This window comes from Penicillium cinerascens, assembly GCF_028974065.1.
Source record: "Penicillium cinerascens strain IBT 15544 chromosome Unknown scaffold_4_segment0_segment1, whole genome shotgun sequence".
In the NCBI taxonomy this organism is placed as follows: domain Eukaryota; kingdom Fungi; phylum Ascomycota; class Eurotiomycetes; order Eurotiales; family Aspergillaceae; genus Penicillium; species Penicillium cinerascens.
In genome coordinates this window covers 2,819,527-2,837,863 of record NW_026695298.1, presented here as the reverse complement: position 1 = coordinate 2,837,863, position 18,337 = coordinate 2,819,527, and the positions used below count along the sequence as shown (strand labels likewise).

The 18,337-nt window shown below is 50.0% G+C and overlaps 9 protein-coding genes across 9 annotated transcripts; 4 read left to right on the top strand and 5 right to left on the bottom strand.

The window, feature by feature from the left end:
* Positions 1 to 177: 177 nt before the first annotated feature.
* On the bottom strand, positions 178 to 1,413 carry N7498_010176 (uncharacterized protein; the record flags this gene model as incomplete). The annotated part of the gene is made up of 4 exons (XM_058457232.1): positions 178 to 587; positions 651 to 957; positions 1,012 to 1,220; positions 1,272 to 1,413. The coding sequence occupies 4 exons, from the start codon at positions 1,411 to 1,413 to the stop codon at positions 178 to 180; spliced, it is 1,068 nt and encodes a 355-aa protein (XP_058304131.1).
* A 635-nt stretch (positions 1,414 to 2,048) lies between these two features.
* N7498_010175 (putative cytokinesis regulator (Byr4)) lies at positions 2,049 to 5,019 on the top strand (the record flags this gene model as incomplete). Its single annotated transcript, XM_058457231.1, has 2 exons — positions 2,049 to 4,607; positions 4,678 to 5,019. The coding sequence occupies 2 exons, from the start codon at positions 2,049 to 2,051 to the stop codon at positions 5,017 to 5,019; spliced, it is 2,901 nt and encodes a 966-aa protein (XP_058304130.1).
* Positions 5,020 to 6,963: 1,944 nt separating this feature from the next.
* On the top strand, positions 6,964 to 8,444 carry N7498_010174 (integrase zinc binding domain-containing protein; the record flags this gene model as incomplete). The annotated part of the gene is made up of 5 exons (XM_058457230.1): positions 6,964 to 7,433; positions 7,512 to 7,634; positions 7,693 to 7,747; positions 7,803 to 7,942; positions 8,000 to 8,444. 5 exons carry the CDS (start codon positions 6,964 to 6,966, stop codon positions 8,442 to 8,444), a joined length of 1,233 nt encoding a protein of 410 aa, XP_058304129.1.
* Positions 8,445 to 9,128: 684 nt separating this feature from the next.
* On the bottom strand, positions 9,129 to 10,064 carry N7498_010173 (uncharacterized protein; the record flags this gene model as incomplete). Its single annotated transcript, XM_058457229.1, has 6 exons — positions 9,129 to 9,165; positions 9,218 to 9,480; positions 9,539 to 9,744; positions 9,819 to 9,885; positions 9,936 to 9,994; positions 10,043 to 10,064. 6 exons carry the CDS (start codon positions 10,062 to 10,064, stop codon positions 9,129 to 9,131), a joined length of 654 nt encoding a protein of 217 aa, XP_058304128.1.
* A 364-nt stretch (positions 10,065 to 10,428) lies between these two features.
* On the bottom strand, positions 10,429 to 11,439 carry N7498_010172 (uncharacterized protein; the record flags this gene model as incomplete). The annotated part of the gene is made up of 1 exon (XM_058457228.1): positions 10,429 to 11,439. The coding sequence occupies one exon, from the start codon at positions 11,437 to 11,439 to the stop codon at positions 10,429 to 10,431; it is 1,011 nt and encodes a 336-aa protein (XP_058304127.1).
* A 191-nt stretch (positions 11,440 to 11,630) lies between these two features.
* N7498_010171 (uncharacterized protein) lies at positions 11,631 to 11,960 on the top strand (the record flags this gene model as incomplete). Its single annotated transcript, XM_058457227.1, has 1 exon — positions 11,631 to 11,960. One exon carries the CDS (start codon positions 11,631 to 11,633, stop codon positions 11,958 to 11,960), a length of 330 nt encoding a protein of 109 aa, XP_058304126.1.
* A 314-nt stretch (positions 11,961 to 12,274) lies between these two features.
* N7498_010170 (U2 snRNP complex subunit CUS1) lies at positions 12,275 to 14,011 on the bottom strand (the record flags this gene model as incomplete). Its single annotated transcript, XM_058457226.1, has 2 exons — positions 12,275 to 13,891; positions 13,955 to 14,011. 2 exons carry the CDS (start codon positions 14,009 to 14,011, stop codon positions 12,275 to 12,277), a joined length of 1,674 nt encoding a protein of 557 aa, XP_058304125.1.
* A 654-nt stretch (positions 14,012 to 14,665) lies between these two features.
* On the bottom strand, positions 14,666 to 15,156 carry N7498_010169 (mitochondrial 37S ribosomal protein mS33; the record flags this gene model as incomplete). Its single annotated transcript, XM_058457225.1, has 4 exons — positions 14,666 to 14,694; positions 14,751 to 14,800; positions 14,854 to 15,062; positions 15,124 to 15,156. The coding sequence occupies 4 exons, from the start codon at positions 15,154 to 15,156 to the stop codon at positions 14,666 to 14,668; spliced, it is 321 nt and encodes a 106-aa protein (XP_058304124.1).
* Positions 15,157 to 15,561: 405 nt separating this feature from the next.
* On the top strand, positions 15,562 to 16,470 carry N7498_010168 (ribonuclease III; the record flags this gene model as incomplete). Its single annotated transcript, XM_058457224.1, has 1 exon — positions 15,562 to 16,470. The coding sequence occupies one exon, from the start codon at positions 15,562 to 15,564 to the stop codon at positions 16,468 to 16,470; it is 909 nt and encodes a 302-aa protein (XP_058304123.1).
* Positions 16,471 to 18,337: the final 1,867 nt, after the last annotated feature.

The following is an 18,337-nucleotide window of genomic DNA, read 5'->3' as shown; positions in this document are numbered from 1 at the left end:
TTGAGAACCCTCAAAATTTCAATTTCCATATCGGAGAATATCTTCGCTCATCCATATGTGTGTACTAAATATCGAAGCACCTCCGTCGAAGGAAGCTATATTCGAGCAAATCGCAAAACCTATGTTCACTGGTCCTTTGATTGCTCGGATACATAGTCTTTCATCTATGCAAGGGACTCACAGCTCGTCATCATCGGATTCTCCTGCAGTGTCCTCCGCCTCTTCGCTCGGTTCTTCCCTTCGTTGATCCCGTCTGGTAAAAGGGAGCTCTCTCCGCGGAGGGGCTGCCCTCGCTTGCTGTGATGCTGCCTCAGATTGTGTCGCTTGACCGGGCAAATCAAGTTCGTCGTCCGTGGCCGGTTGCGATGATAATTGCCTTTCGTTGTCGGTACCCTCATCAGTAGCCTGATCTGTGGCCGGGCCAATCTGAGAACCGTCATCGGTCCTGTTCTCGTCGACATCCATCTGTTCGAAGCCCCCGTCTGACTCTCCATCCGCTTGCTCCATTTCACGCGCATGGCGTTTTGATGTGTGGCGGGATTCGCCGGCTTTGGGGGGGTTCCCGGTAGCAGTTTGAATCTCGAAGACTAGGACGCTAGCGATCAGTTATACTGTGGCACAAAGGCCGATGCCTGGGACTACCGTCTTACCTTTCGCCGGATCTGCGGAGGCGGATGCGAGAAGACGCTGCTGGTTGCGAACTTTCAGCTTTTTTTCATTCAAAAGCTGAGCGAAGTTGGCCACTAGTTGGCTTTCATGATTATCCTTGGCTCGAAGGAGCTCCTCCAGTTGCTCATTCAGCTTTTGAATGGTATCTTCGGCGACACGGTAGCGGTTGGTCAGGTTCGTAACATGCTGCTGCAGCGCATCGGCTCTGGATGCAGCTGTTCCTGACCATTCAAAGAGTTCAATGGCTTGCTCATCGTCCCGTTTGAAAACTATAGTACCGAGCCGTTGCTGGAACCATGTTAGAAACATATATATCATTGCTTTGTAAGGAGGATCATGTACTGTGATAGATTGAACCCTGTTTCGGATGGCGATAATCAATTGTCCGTCATCACCAGAGCCGGAAATGCTAGCGGTGGTTTCAATTCCGGTCGAAGCCAGCTCGTCAACTTCGGTGGATTGCCCTAGGACGCGGGAGACAATTCGAGCCCACTCCTCCTCCGTCCCTTGATAATTCTTGACGCAAAGATCTTTTAGGCGAGATTGTTTGACTATCTATTCGTTAGCCGGGTTGATTTCTGAATTTCCCAAAAGAGATGTACCGCAGGCTACGTAAGGGCACTCTCCCTCAGTGGCAGTGAGGGTCAGGTCAAGCGCTGCGGGCCCGGTGTTGACGACGTGAACCAGAACGAAGGCATCTTGTGAATCAGATCGAGAAATTCGCAAAATCCGGGGAGGACTCATAGTAAGTTCGAAATTTAGAGGAGTCGGGAGTCGAGAGGAAGTAGCTCAAGAGGGTTGCTGACGTTGACGACGGGAGGGAAAACACAAAGGCAACGATTGTTTAGGAGGTATCCACCATCACTCTGACGCACTCTGAGGCGCCCTGAAGCACTGGAACCTTTCTAGGCTTCCGTTCTATTTGAGTGTCTGACCCCTGTGTTACTGTATGTACCACGTCGTTAAAGAGTCCAATAATCCGAGAGATCTAAACGTCCCCACTTCAGCACGTTCCCTCTGTCCACGAGGAATCTCGTCCAGCCTCCGCCTACGACGCCTCCAAACTCCCTTCGCCTTGTTATGGAATGACTCCTACCACGCCTCTACTCCTGTTGCTCTGCTCTCCCCTCTCTACATCTTCACCCGGTTGCCTGAGGGGGTTCATCGGACACTGAGAGGCGTTTCACGCGATCACCCCTTACCCAACTCCGACTACACCTACACGACTGCTCATCGTTGACACGGAATGACGTTTATCCTTCTTCCTCGTCCAGTATCAATGTTGCGAAGCGCTGAGTCTACTACCTGAACATTTACGCCTACACGCTCCGAACGACCCCCAACATCGCTTGGTTCCTTGCCCCTCCGACACGCTCATCATGGACTCGCCCATGGGCCGTACCAGACTAAATGTGGACGAGACAATCGAGTGCTGGGACGACGACGATGACCTGCAAATCAACGATGGCATTCAATTCCGCGCTCCATCGAGCGCTGGATCCTTTGCCAACTCTTCAATTCGGCCCTCCGGGCACCGTGATTCAATCTCGTCTCGCCGGTCTGCCCGCTCCGATCTCGAGTCAAATGCTGGAGATGAGGATTGGCAGGTCTTACTGCCCTATACTGATGACTTTTCCAAGGAAGAAGCTCTTGCTTCGGCCAAGAACGCGGGGATTCCCCTGCCTGCGGATATCCCAAGCTCTGCTCTTCTCGGAGGCGCTATCAAACGCTTGTCGGCTCGGAAGACGAAAAGGACATTTGTTGATGACTGGTCAGATGAAGTAGAGCTTCCAGGACCGGACGCAGTATTGGAGCTCAAACTGCCTCAGGATTCGCGTTTCCCAGATACCCTGCAGCAGATCAGCTCTGCGGCCACAAGCCCCGTGAAGTCTACGGCCTCGCCATCCTGGAATGGAACTATCTCCACACGTTTGCAATCTGCACTGGCAACACTAGATCGTTTCCAGGATGAGAACGAAGCACCTCTCAACCAAGATGTTCCCACAATCAAAGCCCCAACGTCTCGGTCTCCGCGCAAGACGGCCGTTAGTGCCACTAGCGGAGGCCCTGCAGTGCAACAGGAAGATGAGGACTTTGACCAAGATCTTGAACTTCCCCCTGACCATCAACCTCTTCAGCTGACCCGCCGAAAAGATCACACCGGTGTTTCCAGCCCTACTCTAGAAGACTTTGACATTGAATGGTCTGAGGGTAGCATAGGTGTTCGAGTTGGTGGTACCACTCGAGATGGACGTTCCGTTCCAAGCTCTACTATGTCAATAGCAAGCCCCAGCGTCTCGAGTTGTATTACTGGGGAAAGCGAGGACGACGGTCTGGATGGTCTCGTGTTCCCCGATGGACCTGTGGATTTCAATGCCTCTCTAAGAAAACGTCACGACAGTCAGGTTACAGATGTCCCGATTGCGGTCGGGGAGAGTCAAGACGCATCACATTCACGGGATGCAGATGACTTTTTCTCTGGAATCGAGGTTGACAATGGAAAAGCATTTGCCTCTGGAAAGTTAACATTGAACCCCAACGTCAAATGCAAGACAGAATGGCCCGCAAGTCCTACCCGTCGCTCCGCAACAACCTTAACCTTTACCAACGGACCGATCACCAACGCATCAGATTCTCCTCGTACTCGCATCCCTCGCCTGTCCGGTCATGACCGTACCCATTCCACCCATCTCGAAACCGTATCGGAAAGTGGCGCACCGCTTTCCAAATTTCGAAGATCCCAGTCGCGACTCGGACATTCAACCCAATCGTCTGTTTCTAGTGTGCCGGCAACCGATACACCTTCGACATCCCCCAAACCACTAACTTCCGGCCGACGGATCCTCAGCCAGCGAGATTCCAGAGATCCTGTGACGGCTAGTGCATCCAAGGCACCCAACAGGCATCTACGAACGAAACGATCTATGCCCGTCGTTCGCGGGGGTGGGGGAGCTACTTTGGCCCAGTCCTCGCAACGATCCTCGTCTCACCCGGATGGGCCTGTCCGCCATGCCTCCTTCAACAGACCTAAGACGCCAGTCGAGCGCACATCCAACGAAGGAAGGTCTTCGGGATCCGGCCGCCGAGCACAAGCCCCGTTCATTCCAGCCGGGTCATCGGAACGACAATCCCATCACAACAGTGTTAAGAGCTATCTTCCTTCGCGCCGCACCAATTCAGACGGCTCTGGCGATCTTCTCAATCCACAAGGTATTTTGACTCGCCTGTCACGATCGACTCGCCCGGAGGCTCTCCGTCTTAGCTTCGGTGACTCCGGCATAGAAACTGCTAGCTCGGCAGCAAAACGTACACTCACTCGGCCGGCCAGGCGACGCAATTTTGGAGATGGTACTGAGCTGGAATCCTTTGACGATTTGCCTACATCCGCCTCCACTGAGAGCAAGTTTGTCAAGAACCCCGCTGGCAGAGGTGCCCCAAGATCGGTGCGCACCAGACTCAGTCAGAGCCGCATTACCCCACCTATCGAATCTCCGACACAATCCTCTACGCCACCTTCAACCTGGAGGTTGACCCCGACACCGAGATTTGCCCGCGACACGAATGCGTCCCGCAATGCGAGGGAGCAACGCATTGCTTCCCTGAATTCGAAGAGCCGTGACTCTAACCCGCTTACCTCTTACAACTCCAATTGGAAGGCGCATCCTATTTCTCGTATATCCCCGAACTCAGCCCCCGTCCGGAGCCGGAAACCCAATGCCACAACTAAATCAACGTCCAAGCCTCACTTGATCAAACCGATAGGATCAGGGGTACAAGAGTCCAAATCTGTGAGGGGCATGCGGTATAATCCGACAAAATTCCGCTGGGAAGGGAACGAGAACCTGGTGCAAGATTTCGACGTTGTTGCGGGTCCCAAATCACCTAAGCCAGCTCCAGCTCTAATCACCAATGTCGGCACTGTGCAAAATGTTCAGGCAGTCGGTGGCATGATATTTGATCCACACCGCATGTGCTGGTTGAGAGCGGGATCTGAGGCTGGGAACCAAGGGGGGGGTCATGTCCGAGGACGAGGATGACGTTTTTGCTGGCTTGGATGACTTGGAAGACAAGGCGGCGGGGGCTACCGGGGGAATCTCGGGAGCCTTGGAAGACTTCAACTCTCATCCCGCCGGTGATGATCCGAGTGCCGGCGAGTCTTCTGATGAAGGCCCTATCACGGAAGAATTCGATGTCGGCCCGGAGTTCATTCGACGACAACGGGCCGAGGAAGAGAAGTGGAGGCGGAAGGTGGACAAATGGATTGGGTCTGCTCACGGAGACCGTGAAACCCATTGGCGATGGGCCATCCGTGACCTGGTGGCTGATGATACAGGATATCCGGCGGCATAGGACGCTGGCGAACCCGAACTTGCGAGAGGAGTTCCTTCGAGCTTTGGCTTACCCTACATCATGACATCCGTGCGAGTGCCCCTGGCAATAAAGAGGAACTTGCGAAGGAGCATGGATACACGACCTTTATGACGTGAAGACCCTTTTCTTCTTTCTTCTTTTCCCAGTTTCCTTGATTGGCCGCGATGAGACTGGCCCATACGATTTTTCCGGTTCTAGAAGCCTCTCTTTTGCGCTTGTTTTGTAATTATATATTTATCCGGATTCGAGTACATAGGTTGCACCTAATATGATGGGGGAAACGCGAAGTATCCTTCCCTCTTCCTCCAACCTTAACTTCCCAATTCGCTGTTGCTTCTCACAGGGCTCAGGCTCCGAATACCCTCCACATCCGATCAACAGGGAAGATCCATGCAGCACCGCTTCTCGGGGCAATCCACAAGCGCTCCTTCCCCAGACGGATCCGAAACACCTCGGAGTCGGGGCTTCCAAGGCACGGCGCCGAGGGGAGGGGGCCGGGTGGGATGTAAAGAGAGAGAGGGAAGGTCATCTCCGGGAACATGGCTCACTCGGGAAGCGACAGAGTGACACCGGGTGATAGATTGTATGACGCTTCAAAGGCTTCCATCCTCCCCTTTTCAGTTGACGACTGGTCCGGACCGACAGCGATGCGAGTGTCCGATGCCAAGTCCATTGAACACGGTGTCTCACCTGTCGCGGAAGAGCCAAACGCATGCAATCCTGCCATCCCGCATGCTGCATTGATTGTCCGTCAACGAAGACCAATCGAACTCGGCCCCTCAAACGCCACGTCAAGGTCACGCCTCGCCAGAGCTTTCTGACAGCACCTCGATCAAGGCGAAGAGGAGGCCGTGAGACACTGCCCCAGGCGCTTACTCGTCCTTCGGCCCATTCGTGCCCATCGTACTTGCGACTCGCAGCTCTGGAGCACGAGGATTGCCCCAGACATGTGGATCTCCCCAAATCCATGTTCCTTACGGCCACGGCTATGTGCATGTTTGGACTTTTGCCGGAGCAATCTCCAGCCCGACTTTTGTTTGACGGGGGCAAACCTGCAGAAACAAAGCCCTGGGTGACCGTCTCCTAGGTCCTTCTCTCCCCGGCGTTTATAGTTGTTCCGCGCAGGGCGCAGGTCGGGGAGGTGAAGTTCCTTCCCCTGGGTACTTGTATCGGCGCCATTCAAGCGGTCGACTGCCAAGTCTCTCTCATAGGTGGCCTCGAGTGACCCAACGTGGCTCTCCATGAGGCAAAGTGATGGCACCGGGCATCGAGGCAGGAATCCGTATCACCATTGCTTGTGTGCGCTGTCGTATCAGCCTGCTTTCACCCTTCAATCGTCTCGGCGGGTCGGAAAGAATTCGACCACGAACCCTAGTCCTTTCGTTTTGCTTCGTTTTCTTTTCTTTTTTTGACCCATGCCATTCTCTTCCCTGCAAGCTTAGGCAATACCCTTCACGCTGTACCTTACAGCCCTTTGCTTGACTCGCCTGGCTCCATCATTTCTTTTTTTTCTGTGGAATATTTGCTGTTCGTCGTCCAGGGATGTCCTCTGTTGCTCCTGCCCACTCGTTTCGACATGGTCTCGTGCACTCCCTTGGGCATCGGTCATGTCCTGCAAGATTCGCCTGGGGGCCTGCGGGTCCTTTTTAATGCAATTGCTACCCCGTTGATGTTGTCCATGACTTCCATGATCCCTCAGAAGGTGTGTCTCGCGATCTCTCATAAAGCACGCGTGCCTTCTACAACTCCGAGTATTCTCGTCTCAACCAGCTCGTCATCAAAATCCTCAAAGCCTCCAGTCACTGCATTCAGCTTCTTTTATCCAACTTTTTCTTTCATTCACATTTGGAAGCCCACCGAGGTGTGCCTGAATTCGAAAACGGTGGATGCCGACTTGCCCATTGCTCGGGACACTAGACAACGATGGGCAGCTTCGTGAGGCGTAATGAAGGAGCTGACAGGTATCTCATGAACCAGCAGATGGCAGTGCCCGGTACTTATAGTCATCCAGATGGCCATGAGTTCGAGGCCACTGGATCTGGTTCGTATCACTTCCCCCAGCACTCCTTCAACCCCTATGGTACTCAATTCGGTCCATCTTATGGGCAGCAGTCAAACCTGTCTTCAGGCATGCAACATCTACAGTACGCATCGGAGCATACGATTCCATCGATGTCCACTTCGGATGATATGAGACTCCACCATCCTCCGCAGTACATGGCCCAGTCTCGTTATCTGCAGTCACCTAGGTATCTTCCTCTTCGCGACGCTCTCAGTGAGACGGATATTGAGAGCCAAGAGTCTCGGAATGAGAGCACCATGCTATCGGAGCCCGTGGTACCTCCTCTGGATGGATTTCCCGACGTGAAAGAGTTTGATCAACTGATGCAGAGGTGAGTCGGCTCCATGCATCTGGTTCTCGGGGCTTTTTCAATTGTCAGGGTGCTGATTTAAGCCCTTACTCTCTTCAGCTACGTCGATGACCTGTCAGTAAAGAAACAAGACAAGGCATTGATCCACGCGAGAAGAGCGCGGAATATCCGAACCGTCTTGATCGATCCAAAAGATACAGCGGTCGAATCTGCCCAATTTCGGTAAGTGCTCTCTTTTCAGTCCCATGTCTAAAAAGACTTTGACACTTATACCTTTCAGGTTTTGGGTCAAGAAGATGTTCAAGCTTCAAACCGTTGGCATGGGAACTTTAGATGTAGGCTCTATTCATCTGACGGAAGCGCCTTTTCGATTCTAATGAGGTATATTAGTGCCGGAAGATGATCTGCCATGAGGGAAAACCCGTTGCAATTCGCGAAAAACTGTTTAAAATCCTCACCAAAGCGCATCAGCAATGTCAGCACGGCGGCCGCGACAAGACCTCTGCACACGTCCGGCGTATCTATTCATGGTAGGGATCGTGATGTATGTATCAATACTACCACCTTAAAACTGACCACTTGCTTAGGGTCCCAAAAGAACTGATTTCCCGATTTGTCAAAATCTGTCCGACATGTCAGGTTCGTCGCGGAGGATCACGTCTAACACCGCCCAACTCCCGGCGAGGATCACCTCGTCTGGATATGATACCTCGATCTCCAAAACTTCCATCGCCGCCGATTTCTAGACGAGAATCGTCATTCGGTGGTCAAGTGGCCCTCGATCGGACACAGCCCGACTATTTTAGCCAATTGCATGGCCATGGCTGGATGGACGGTCATCAAACTTTACAGAACCGTTCGGGCTTGGGTGCCGGAGTCCGATCCTTCCATGGACCGATGGGTAATCTCTCTCAGTCCATCGCAGGCACCTTAGACCCCTTCTCCGCCGAATTATCGGTGCCTCCATCTCAGTTGAGCTATACGGCGGGGTATGTCCCCACGCATGGCACTCCAAACCAGCGAGAATTTTAATCGCCTGCACCGACTTGGTTGAATAGCTGAGTATTCTCCGAGTCGATTTTTTTTCTTATTTTGTTTGATATATATGATCTAGTCTGTGGTCGGTCTTAAAAAATGATGTTTCGATGGAGTATTTGCATGACTCAATTACTGGCCCAGAGGGAAAGGAGAACCAAAAAAGGACTGGAGAAAAAGAAAACGGTGGGAATTATTTGAAATGCCACAAAAACACAGATACTAAGTAGAAATTCGAACGCAATAATGAAAATCAATGCTTCTTATTTGACATAGGCAGTTGCTTTTGGGTCGGAAGAGAGGCCAAGAAACATATCTCGGTTTGAGTCGATTCGATCTTAGTGATCCTCCACAGGGGTCCGATTCAGGTCTTAAGATGAACGCACCACAATAGGCTAGATTCTCAGCCCCATGACTAGGGCTCAGTCCCTCTTCCTTCTCGGTACCCAATGGAAGCGATAACATCAATTCATAGATTTGAAATTCTGTCGGCAGACACCAGCGGTAGTGTGTAGAGCTAGGACATCATCATATCGAATTCATTACGGGGAAATCTGTCGGCATACGAGCAGATCTAGTGGAGAATTCCACAGAAAAGGGCGAACAACAAATATACCCTCGCCGGGGGTTGGTTGAAACAAGACCTGATAACTCCCCTCAGGTTTATGTCGCCTGTTTTCCTTAAACAGGGAGCGAGAACTTCTTGCCTTTCAGAACCCTGGCTGGTATTAGTTACCAGGAACGTTTCATGTGAAGACAATCCCACTTACTTGTTGTAGTAGATATAGAAGAAGTCCGAATAGAGCAGTGTCTGAACAATGCCTGCAATGATGGGGACCGGCTGGAACGACCGTTGGAAGGAGGCCTCCGTGAAATACCGGAAGATCCAATTTGGGATATAGAGAGCCCTGTATACACCAAGAGCAAACAAGTAGTGGGTTGTGATCGTGTCAGCTTCGCCCGTCCGTTGCAGCATGAACAGTTGAGGCAAGATAGCGACGGACTCCAGCCAAATAGAGAATGTCCAGAGGATCTAGACGCGGTTAACGCGGGCTCTTGAGTTCCCCTGAAGCAACGGTATAATCACAAACCTCGGAGAGACGGTAATCGTGAGGGAAGAGAAGGGCCAGAATGGCACTGATTCCAAGAAGGTACTGGACCTTGAATGTATCGATATTGGGGTCATGGGTGGGCTTGTAGTCGTTCAGCATGAGATAGATAATGTAGCCCGAGGATCCAATGAAGAGGAGCTTGAAGGTGGTGAGGTAGAGTGACTCGGTGAAAGTCCAGAAGAGGTCTACCGACAGTGTCATCCCACATGTTAGTGCACTTCGGCCAGCAGCTGGGAAGGGAGGTGTAATAAACGCTCACCGAGATAGCGAGTGACGAAGACGAGTAGATAGAGCACTTGTGACTTGAATGACAATCCGGAGCAGCTCTGCGATTCCAATTTAGCGGCGAACGGACGGAAGGGAGGACGAAGCATACGCTGGACGTCTTCATCTTTTGTAAAAGGATGAAGATCGACGCGAGGTGGGAGAAGTCGGCTGCGCTGGTCAGTTCTGCAAAGCCATGCGCCTTGAAAGATTGCTCACCTAGAAGCCTGAAGATATTCATGGTGCCGTGTAGGTGGGTTGGATGGGTTGGGGGGGAAGTGTTAGGTTGAAGTGAAGGATTGGGGTCGAAGTTGTTGACACGAAACCAAACCGAAGGGGGAGTTGCAGGTGTGCAGATCAGGTACGCGCCACTCGGTGGAGCCGGGGCTTTACTGTCGCCCACACTTCATACTTCGTACTTCATACATCAATTTATTATGGAAACAATAATACAATAAGTCGAAAGAAAGCTTCTCATGGTTCATGAATACATGAGCCTCACGCCTTTTTGCCCTCCCAAATTGACCCACCCCCCGTTGCCAACGCCGTGTAAACCGAAAGATAAATTTTATCCCCGACGTCCTTGGTAGGGACGTTGACGAGATTCAGAACAAAACTCCACCTCCAATGCTCTCATCAGCCATTCGCTGCAGATGTCCCTCCGCCAATTCGCTTTTAAGAGCGCAGATTGAGCTTTCGCGATCCAATCGGTCCCAGTCACGGAGCCCTGCTCTCTTCGATCGCTGGGTCTCCGCCATCTGCTCAAGCAATTTCTCTCTGTCGACCTCGAGTTGAGACAGCCGCTTTTCAGTCGCCGTATCCAAGGGAGAGGGTAGAGCCCTGCCACCGGGGATGACAGACCCTAGACCTGCAAGGTGATTCGGACCCCTGGGCGCCGGCGACGAGGCAGCAGATGTGGAGCTATTTTGGCGAGAACCAGGATGGCGATAGCCTCCTCCCGTAGGCATTGGAGGTGTGAATGAAGCCCGGGGCCCCGAGGGAGCATTATGTGATGCGGCTGGGGGTGGTCCGCGACCACGGCCTATCGGCATTCCTATCCAAGGTCCCTCCCGAGCACCGTGTCCCCGCCGCGGGCGTGTCGGTGCAGACAGCAAAGACATATTGTGAGATCCACGGTACTGTGGAGGTGCCACTTTCGGACCTTGATATGGGACAGAAGGCGGGGAATGGTTCATGGCCAGGCTCCTCGGTTGAGTTGGAATGCTGCCACTAAATCGGGCACCGCCCATTTGCCGTTGTTCCGACACTTCTTTTTCAAGCGAATGGCCCGAATCATCTTGCTCCTTTCCAGCACCAGCAGCACATCCAATCTCTGGGTTCTGATTTCGGAACGGAGAGCGGGACGGTGGCCCCGAAGGACGGTGGGAGAGTGATGGGCGAGTGGGTGATCGACTGCGGCTTCGAAGAGGAGCCAGCCCTTTGCCCTCGGGATGAAGAGCAGGAGACGAAAGTCTAGACGTAGTACTAGATTCGGCAGCTACTACATGTGCCGGTGAGGCTTGCCCCGAACGTAATAAAGACCGATCCCTGCTTGTGTCGCCAGGAGCCCCTCGACGTGGGACATGGGAGGGGCTTTGCGAACGGAACATATACATCGGTTGAGCAGTCGGTGAGAGGCCCCGCCCAGGTCTTGCGTTACTGGGACCGGTCGGAGAATTTCGCCTCATTGCTCGAAGGTCTTGACTTTGACACCCCGGGGTTGCATCTCGGATTCGTTTCGGGCTGCTGCGGCCCCGGGAGACATCGCGTGGTCGGCCCTCGCTGTACGGAGACCGAGACCGCCACGATGGGGGAGGAGATCGAATTCTGTCTTCTCTTCGCGGTGAGGGTCTTAGAGGGGGGGTCCGTCGTCTCCCGTAAGGGCCAGGACCGTATCCTCGGCTCTGAAAGGGAGGAGTTCGAGAACGGCGACGATAATCGGGCGGCGAGCGACTTCGTGGCCGACCATATCCTCGATCGGAGGGCACCCAGGTATCGGCACGCGGACGAGAGCGATTTCGCGGTGGTGAACGTCGACGACTGTCGTAGCCGCCGCGAGAAAGTGACCGGCCAGGTCGGTCGGCTGGCCGGTAACTTTCTCCTCCTCGGCGGTCGTCAAATCTGCAGGGCTTATTAGTAACCATAATTATGGCTTTGTTGTCGAAGTTTCACACCTTCTGCGATCCCAATCCATGCCGGCTGGGTATGAGGCCCGGAAAGGCTACGGAACAAAGTGAAGCGCGCGCGAAAGGACTTTGGATCGGGAGATGACTAACACTCGTGCATAATCTTAAGGCGGTCAAACATTGACGATCAAAACCTCATCTTCCATGTATTAGTTCGTCAGATAGCATAGAGTACAGAATGTAGGTATCGGAATGTCCTGCCATGATACAAAATAAGAAAAAGAAATGTGAATGGCGCCATGACTGAAACCCTCCGCCGCCAGCCTTAACGCTTGCCACGCCGCTCTTCCTCTTTACGCAACCTCTTGCAGCTCTCCTGCGCAATCATGTCGCTAAGGTCCTCCTGGAATCCCCACTGCGGCTGGTTTTGTTGCTGTCTTTGCGTTTCATACATGTTCTGAAGGCTGTCCTTGCTGAGACCATCTCCAGCTTGAATTGCGTCCAAGTCGACCGACACGTCCACATCACCGGGCTTTTTGCGTTTTCGGGTTTGATCGTCGACACCTAGGACCGGGGGGTTGTTTCCAGAGGAGGCCAGGTCATACGCTCGGTCTCCACCGAAAAATCCTTGAACGCTCGTCTGTCTCTCCGGGATGACCTGGTAAGCACTCCGAGGGTGAACGGATTCCTCCGTCTCCGTGCCGCGGTGATGTTTTCGGACATCAAACTCCCCAGAGATGCTCTCCATTCCCATCGGCTCGGAAGGAACAGCAGAGGCCATGCCGCTAGGTGTCTCTAGACCACTGGGAGAATGAGCTCCCGTTTCAACGTCCTCTTCATCACCTTCCTCGTCTTCTTCCTCGTCTTCCTCCTCGCTCTCTTCTTCCGATTCTTCGGATGCTTGCAACTCTCCCCAAAGGTCTTTCTCAACAGGTTCGCCTTGTTGAGCATTCTGTTGAGGCTGCAAAACTCCAAAGATGTCGCCCCCGTACAATGGCCTGTTGTGTTCATCGACAGGCGGTTTCCCATACCCTCCGGGGTGGTAGCCCCACATCGCACCAGGAGGAGGCGGCGCATTAAGGCCAGGAATTTTTAGCGCAGGGTAAGATGGCGGGGGGCCATAGCGCTGTTGGTTAATGAGCCACGGAGGAGGAGCTCCCGGTGGCATGTTGAGAGCCTCCTTCAGTTCATCACTCAAGTCACCGGGCCGGAGATGTTTGAGGTTGGTCTCGTATTCTTTCCCCTCGTAGTATATCTCGCCGTACCGAGTCAGCTCGGGTTTGGTTTGGAAGCGGAAGAAGGCCTCATATAATTTCTGGTAGTCGATGTCCAGGCGTCCCATCTTCGGTTGAACCCTCTCCCGTTGCTTTTGTTTCAGACTGGACTGTTCCTGCTTGTCCAATGCAGCATCACGCATTTCTGCAATGCCCGTTTCTTGTATGAATTTGGGAAGCGCAAAGGGGGCCTTTTCGACACCTCGTTTAGACGAGAGGTATTCCCGCTTAAGAGACCAGTGTGAGGGAACGGGGACGACATTACGGTGGGCCTTGATGTGGATCAGGAGTCGAGGATCCGATGCTGAAGTATCTGTCCATTCCACGATCTCGGGTTTGCGTACCATCGCCTTCAATTCAGCCACCGAGAGTTTGTTCAGCTCCTTTCGTTTCTTTTTAGAGACCTTCGGCTCGTTCTCTTGCTCCTCGTCTGGGATTTCATCCTCGTCGTCAAAGTAAATCTCTGGCTTTTCAGCTTCTTTCGTGGGAACATCGTCACCAGTATCGTCAAATTTGCCGACGATACCCTTGTACATCTCCCAAAGCGGATCGTCTAGCTCCGGTGTGACTGGGACCGTAGGGGCGACCGATGCATCCTGGGAAGCAATGGTAGACCGAGGTGTTTTGGACAGCGTTTCTTCAATATTCTCAGTTGTGGTATTGGCAGCCTGGAAAGAAACACGTCAGCTTCCTGGGGTGTCCTGAGGTGGTGGTAAGGGACTGAAACTTACCTCCGCCTTCTGGGCCTTTTTCTTCGCCCGTCTGAGCTGGTTCTTGCTCTGTTTCATGATGGGCCGTCCTGCGATTCACGGTCTCCTTTTTGAACGCGAGCTGCCCTGCTTTGGGGGTGGCGTCGGGGGATGGATGAAGGTTGGCTGAGGGTCTGATGCTCGCGCCGATAAAATGCCAAGCCGTCTTGTTGTTCTGACTGGCGTTACCGCCTTCCATCTTGCACGTCCAACGCCCTCATATTATTTAACTTACCCTCTTTCTCCATCTATAACTTGATCTATACACATTTAGATCTAATGTTGAAGTAAATAGAAGAAGAGTAACGAAAGCTCTTGGGTTGGAAGTTTATCTAACTGGTAGTCCACCCCAGCCTACCGTCGCGGTCATATGGATCTAACGATGATCTTTCTGAACAATTAGAGTCTCAAGGGGAAAGAGGATACGTAATGTTGAGGCTTTCGAATTTCGAATTTCTCAGTTTTTTGTATTGACAAGAGTGTCAAGGGGTTGTTTATGGTACATGGTTGATTTGAATGGTACAAAAAGCCTCAGATGCCAGGCGTGTGGAAGGTGTAGAAAATACCAGAAGTCGACAGGGTGGATGACATTAGCTCCTTTGTGGTCTGAGGTCAGCCACACACACACGACCCGGCGTACAAATAGTGATTCGGGGTATTTTAGTATCTGGGGAGTCAATTAGGCGCACGGGTCTATTTCTTCTTCTTCGCGGATCTCGATTCTGAAGAATTGTTAGTGGATTTTATGAACCCGCGGAGTTAGGGTCCGTGTATTTACCGGCAGCGGTCCGTTTCTTCTTGGGTCGACCCTTTCCGCGAAGTTTGGCACTGATTTAAACGGTCAGCGTTGAGCGTGCCGAGGAACAGATCAGGAAACGAACATCTGAATAGCTTCCTCGCGATCGTCCTCTGCTTCGTCAAAGGTCGTCAAGCCAAGAGGTTTGTAAGTATTTTGCAGATCTCGGAAAGAAACTGTCTTTCGTGGATACCATGCTGCGAGAGCCGGACCACGTAGCCGCTGTCTGAGGATCTTATTGCCGAGTCGAAGCCTCTGCGGATTGAAGGTGAGGGAGAAAATGCGGCATTGTGCCTAAGACGGGGGAGAAAAGCAGGATTAGCGCGTATCACGTCTCGAGCGGGAGAATTCGCACCTTGACCAGGTCCAGAAGGCGAGGTTGAGGCATCTTCGCGATCCAGGTGTGTCAAGCCGTGCCGCCGGAGGAATCATTGAAGGGCAGGAGGGTTTCACGGATGGTCATGTGATACCGCCGCGTGACCCACTTTAGGTCCGCTGCGATCCTCGTTCAACGTTTGACCCTAAACCCAACACAGGCGATGGGCTCGAAGAGGTCTGCGGCCATACTTGGCAGAGGACCGTCCTGTTCGCCTGTCAAAAGATCCAAGGTGAGGCCTCACCTGTCACTACGGCATCGCAGCTGTCGAGATTTTGATCTGGCTGACGCTTTTCCAAGACCCATCATGACGCAAGGCCGCCTAATTGCGAAAATGTTGCGGACAATAGTGACCGGCTTCAACCATCAACTCCTAGCTCTCGCCTGTCTCTCCTAAAGCATCTCATTCAAGAGGTGATGAATGAACCCGAGTTTTCTGCGGTGGATCCAAACCTTTCGAAGGCTGTTTCCATGCTAGATGATGCTTTTCGCCATGTGGGGGCGCTTTCCTTGCCTAGTGAGGGGACCTCTGGTGCTTCAAAGATATCGGAGACAAATCATGAAACCAACGATTCAGGGAGCAAGCGATCCCAGACACCTGTGCTGCCGCCCATTTTAGATGACCGGCTGCAAAGAGCGGTTTTCACTCACCCGGCATGCGGAAGCAATAATGATTCAACCTATGACCGGCTTGAGGTTCTAGGTGATGCATACATCGAGTTAATTGCAACCAGATTTATCTGGGGAAAGTTCCCAGGTATATCCTCCGGTCGAATCTCACAGATTCGAGAGCTTCTTGTGAAGAACGAGACCCTTTCGGCATTTGCCGGGGTGTATGGGTTTGATCGGAAGATTTCAGTTCCAGCAAATTACTCCGACCAGCCAAAACGATGGACCAAAATAAAAGGCGATGTCTTCGAAGCTTATGTGGCCGCCGTCATACTTTCACATTCCACCAATGGTTACCATGTTGCGGAAAAGTGGCTGACACAGCTGTGGTTACCAACGCTCGATGATTTGGGCCATCAAAAGGCCGAATTTCGCTACAAAGAAATTCTAGCCAAGAAGGTCATGGGGAAAGGTACCAAGTTGGAGTACAGAGAAGAAAAGGGAGCAATTGACCACAAGGGTAGCGGCACACAGACATTCTTCATTGGGGTTTATCTGACGGGTTGGGGAAAATGGAAAGATGAGCACTTAGGCTCTGGGCAGGGCTTGAGTAAAGCGGCGGCTGGTGACGAGGCGGCAAGGGATGCCCTTTCAGCGAATACCTCTTTAATCTCGACTATTGCTGCGGCGAAGGAGGCAGCGCTAGCGATGAGATGAATTATTTACAATCCATGAAGTTGAGTATATATAGAGAGACATCGAATGATCAGTGTTGATTTAGTGAAACCATCAAGTAAAGCTACTCCAATAAGGATGGTGCGAACAACTAGAGTTTGCCTCAATATTTTTTTTAGGCTTCATGGTAGGGCCGGAGTTGGACCAGGTAAGGGATCAGATGGAACTGTAAGTATGTGGACGGGAACTTCAACCCTGCGATTGCGACTGAACTAGTCCTTAAGGAAGAGAGTTTATTAATTATAAGAGAGTGGCTTTTATTCCTTTATACGATCACGTAGTGTTAGCTGTTATATAGGTTCTCGGGAAACCCTCTTATAGAGTTCCTTGTATACCTAATTAGGCATCCAAGTTACCTTATATTATTTAGGGGCTATAATAACTATCCTCCTCATCCAAAGGGTCATCTACGATCCTTTAAGGGTTAAGATAGGATGGCTAGGATATATCATTATTATAGTTTTAGTAGAGGGGAGCGTAATTAGATTACTAGGGCGTCTCTTTATTTTAATCTTATATTATATTACTCTTTTTCTTCTTCCTTCCTGCTCTCTCTTCTAACTCTCCTTCTCTAACTCTCCTTCTCTAACTCTCTAGTTTAAGTCTTATAAATAGATATATCCTAGCGTTCTCTAAATATTTCTAGCTTTTAACTTTCTTTTTTATATAGATTATTAAGGGTACAGTTAGAGATATCCTAGATTTATAGGCTCTACTAGCTTAGGTAGAGATAATCTAGGATTAGATATAATAAAAGGGGCCTATCGAGGGTAGCGCTAAGACTAATATAACTTTTCTTTTAGAGCTTATAATAGTTATAGTTTAGCTTTACTAATCTTTAAACTAGCTAAGAAAAGCCACTAAAAAGCTTATAGTCTAGTTAACTAGAAAGATATTTATAGTATACCTATTTAGTATAATTTAATACTTTTTTATTAATATTTTAATAAGTTACCTATACTATATATTAGTCTTATTTAGTAGATTATATAGCTAATTTAGTTTCTTAATCCTTTTTTTTTAGCTAATAATATTTTTAATAGTAATAGACTAAGTTCTATAATAAGTAGAAGCTACACTCAGAGAAAGATAATATTAGATATAATGCTAAGACTATTAATAAATATTCACTTTTTAAGAAGATTAAGATAGCGTTCTAAAGTATATATTAATAATATATCTATTAATAATCTTAGTAATTTAGATAATAATCTTATAATTAAGTTTCTTTTAACTAAGTTATTAGGTCGTTCCCTTTTAATCGCTATAATGTCTATATATTAGTGATATTTTAGCTTTATTTTATTATAGCTATTCTCTTATAATATATTTTAGTAGATTAATTATTCTTTTTCATTTACTTAAATTTCTTAATACTATTTTTTAAATTTTATATATTAAAGTTTAGTATCTATTAATTATACTTTAAAGGCTAGCCTTTATTTAATTAAGAAATATAGTTAATAATTATATCTTTTTTCTATCTAAATTTCTTTAATGTTCTATACCTTATTATTAGTAGAAGATAATATTAATAAATATATTAAGATTACTTTAGGTATTATTAATTTATATTTCCAAAAGTAATATATAGAAGATATTATAAATATAGTTATATTTTTTTAATAATACTAACGTAATCGGTAAGCGAGTGACGCATGTAAGCGAGCGACGCACCCCAAAACACTATATTAAATGCGATATTTAAGAACGCAATATTTCAACAACCACGAGCTTATTTAGCTTTCAGTAATTCACTAATTTAGAGCACAAATAGCCTAATTTGGGAGTCTGGGATAATTTAATTATCATATCACTACGTTTACATAAAATACACTGTAATTTAGCT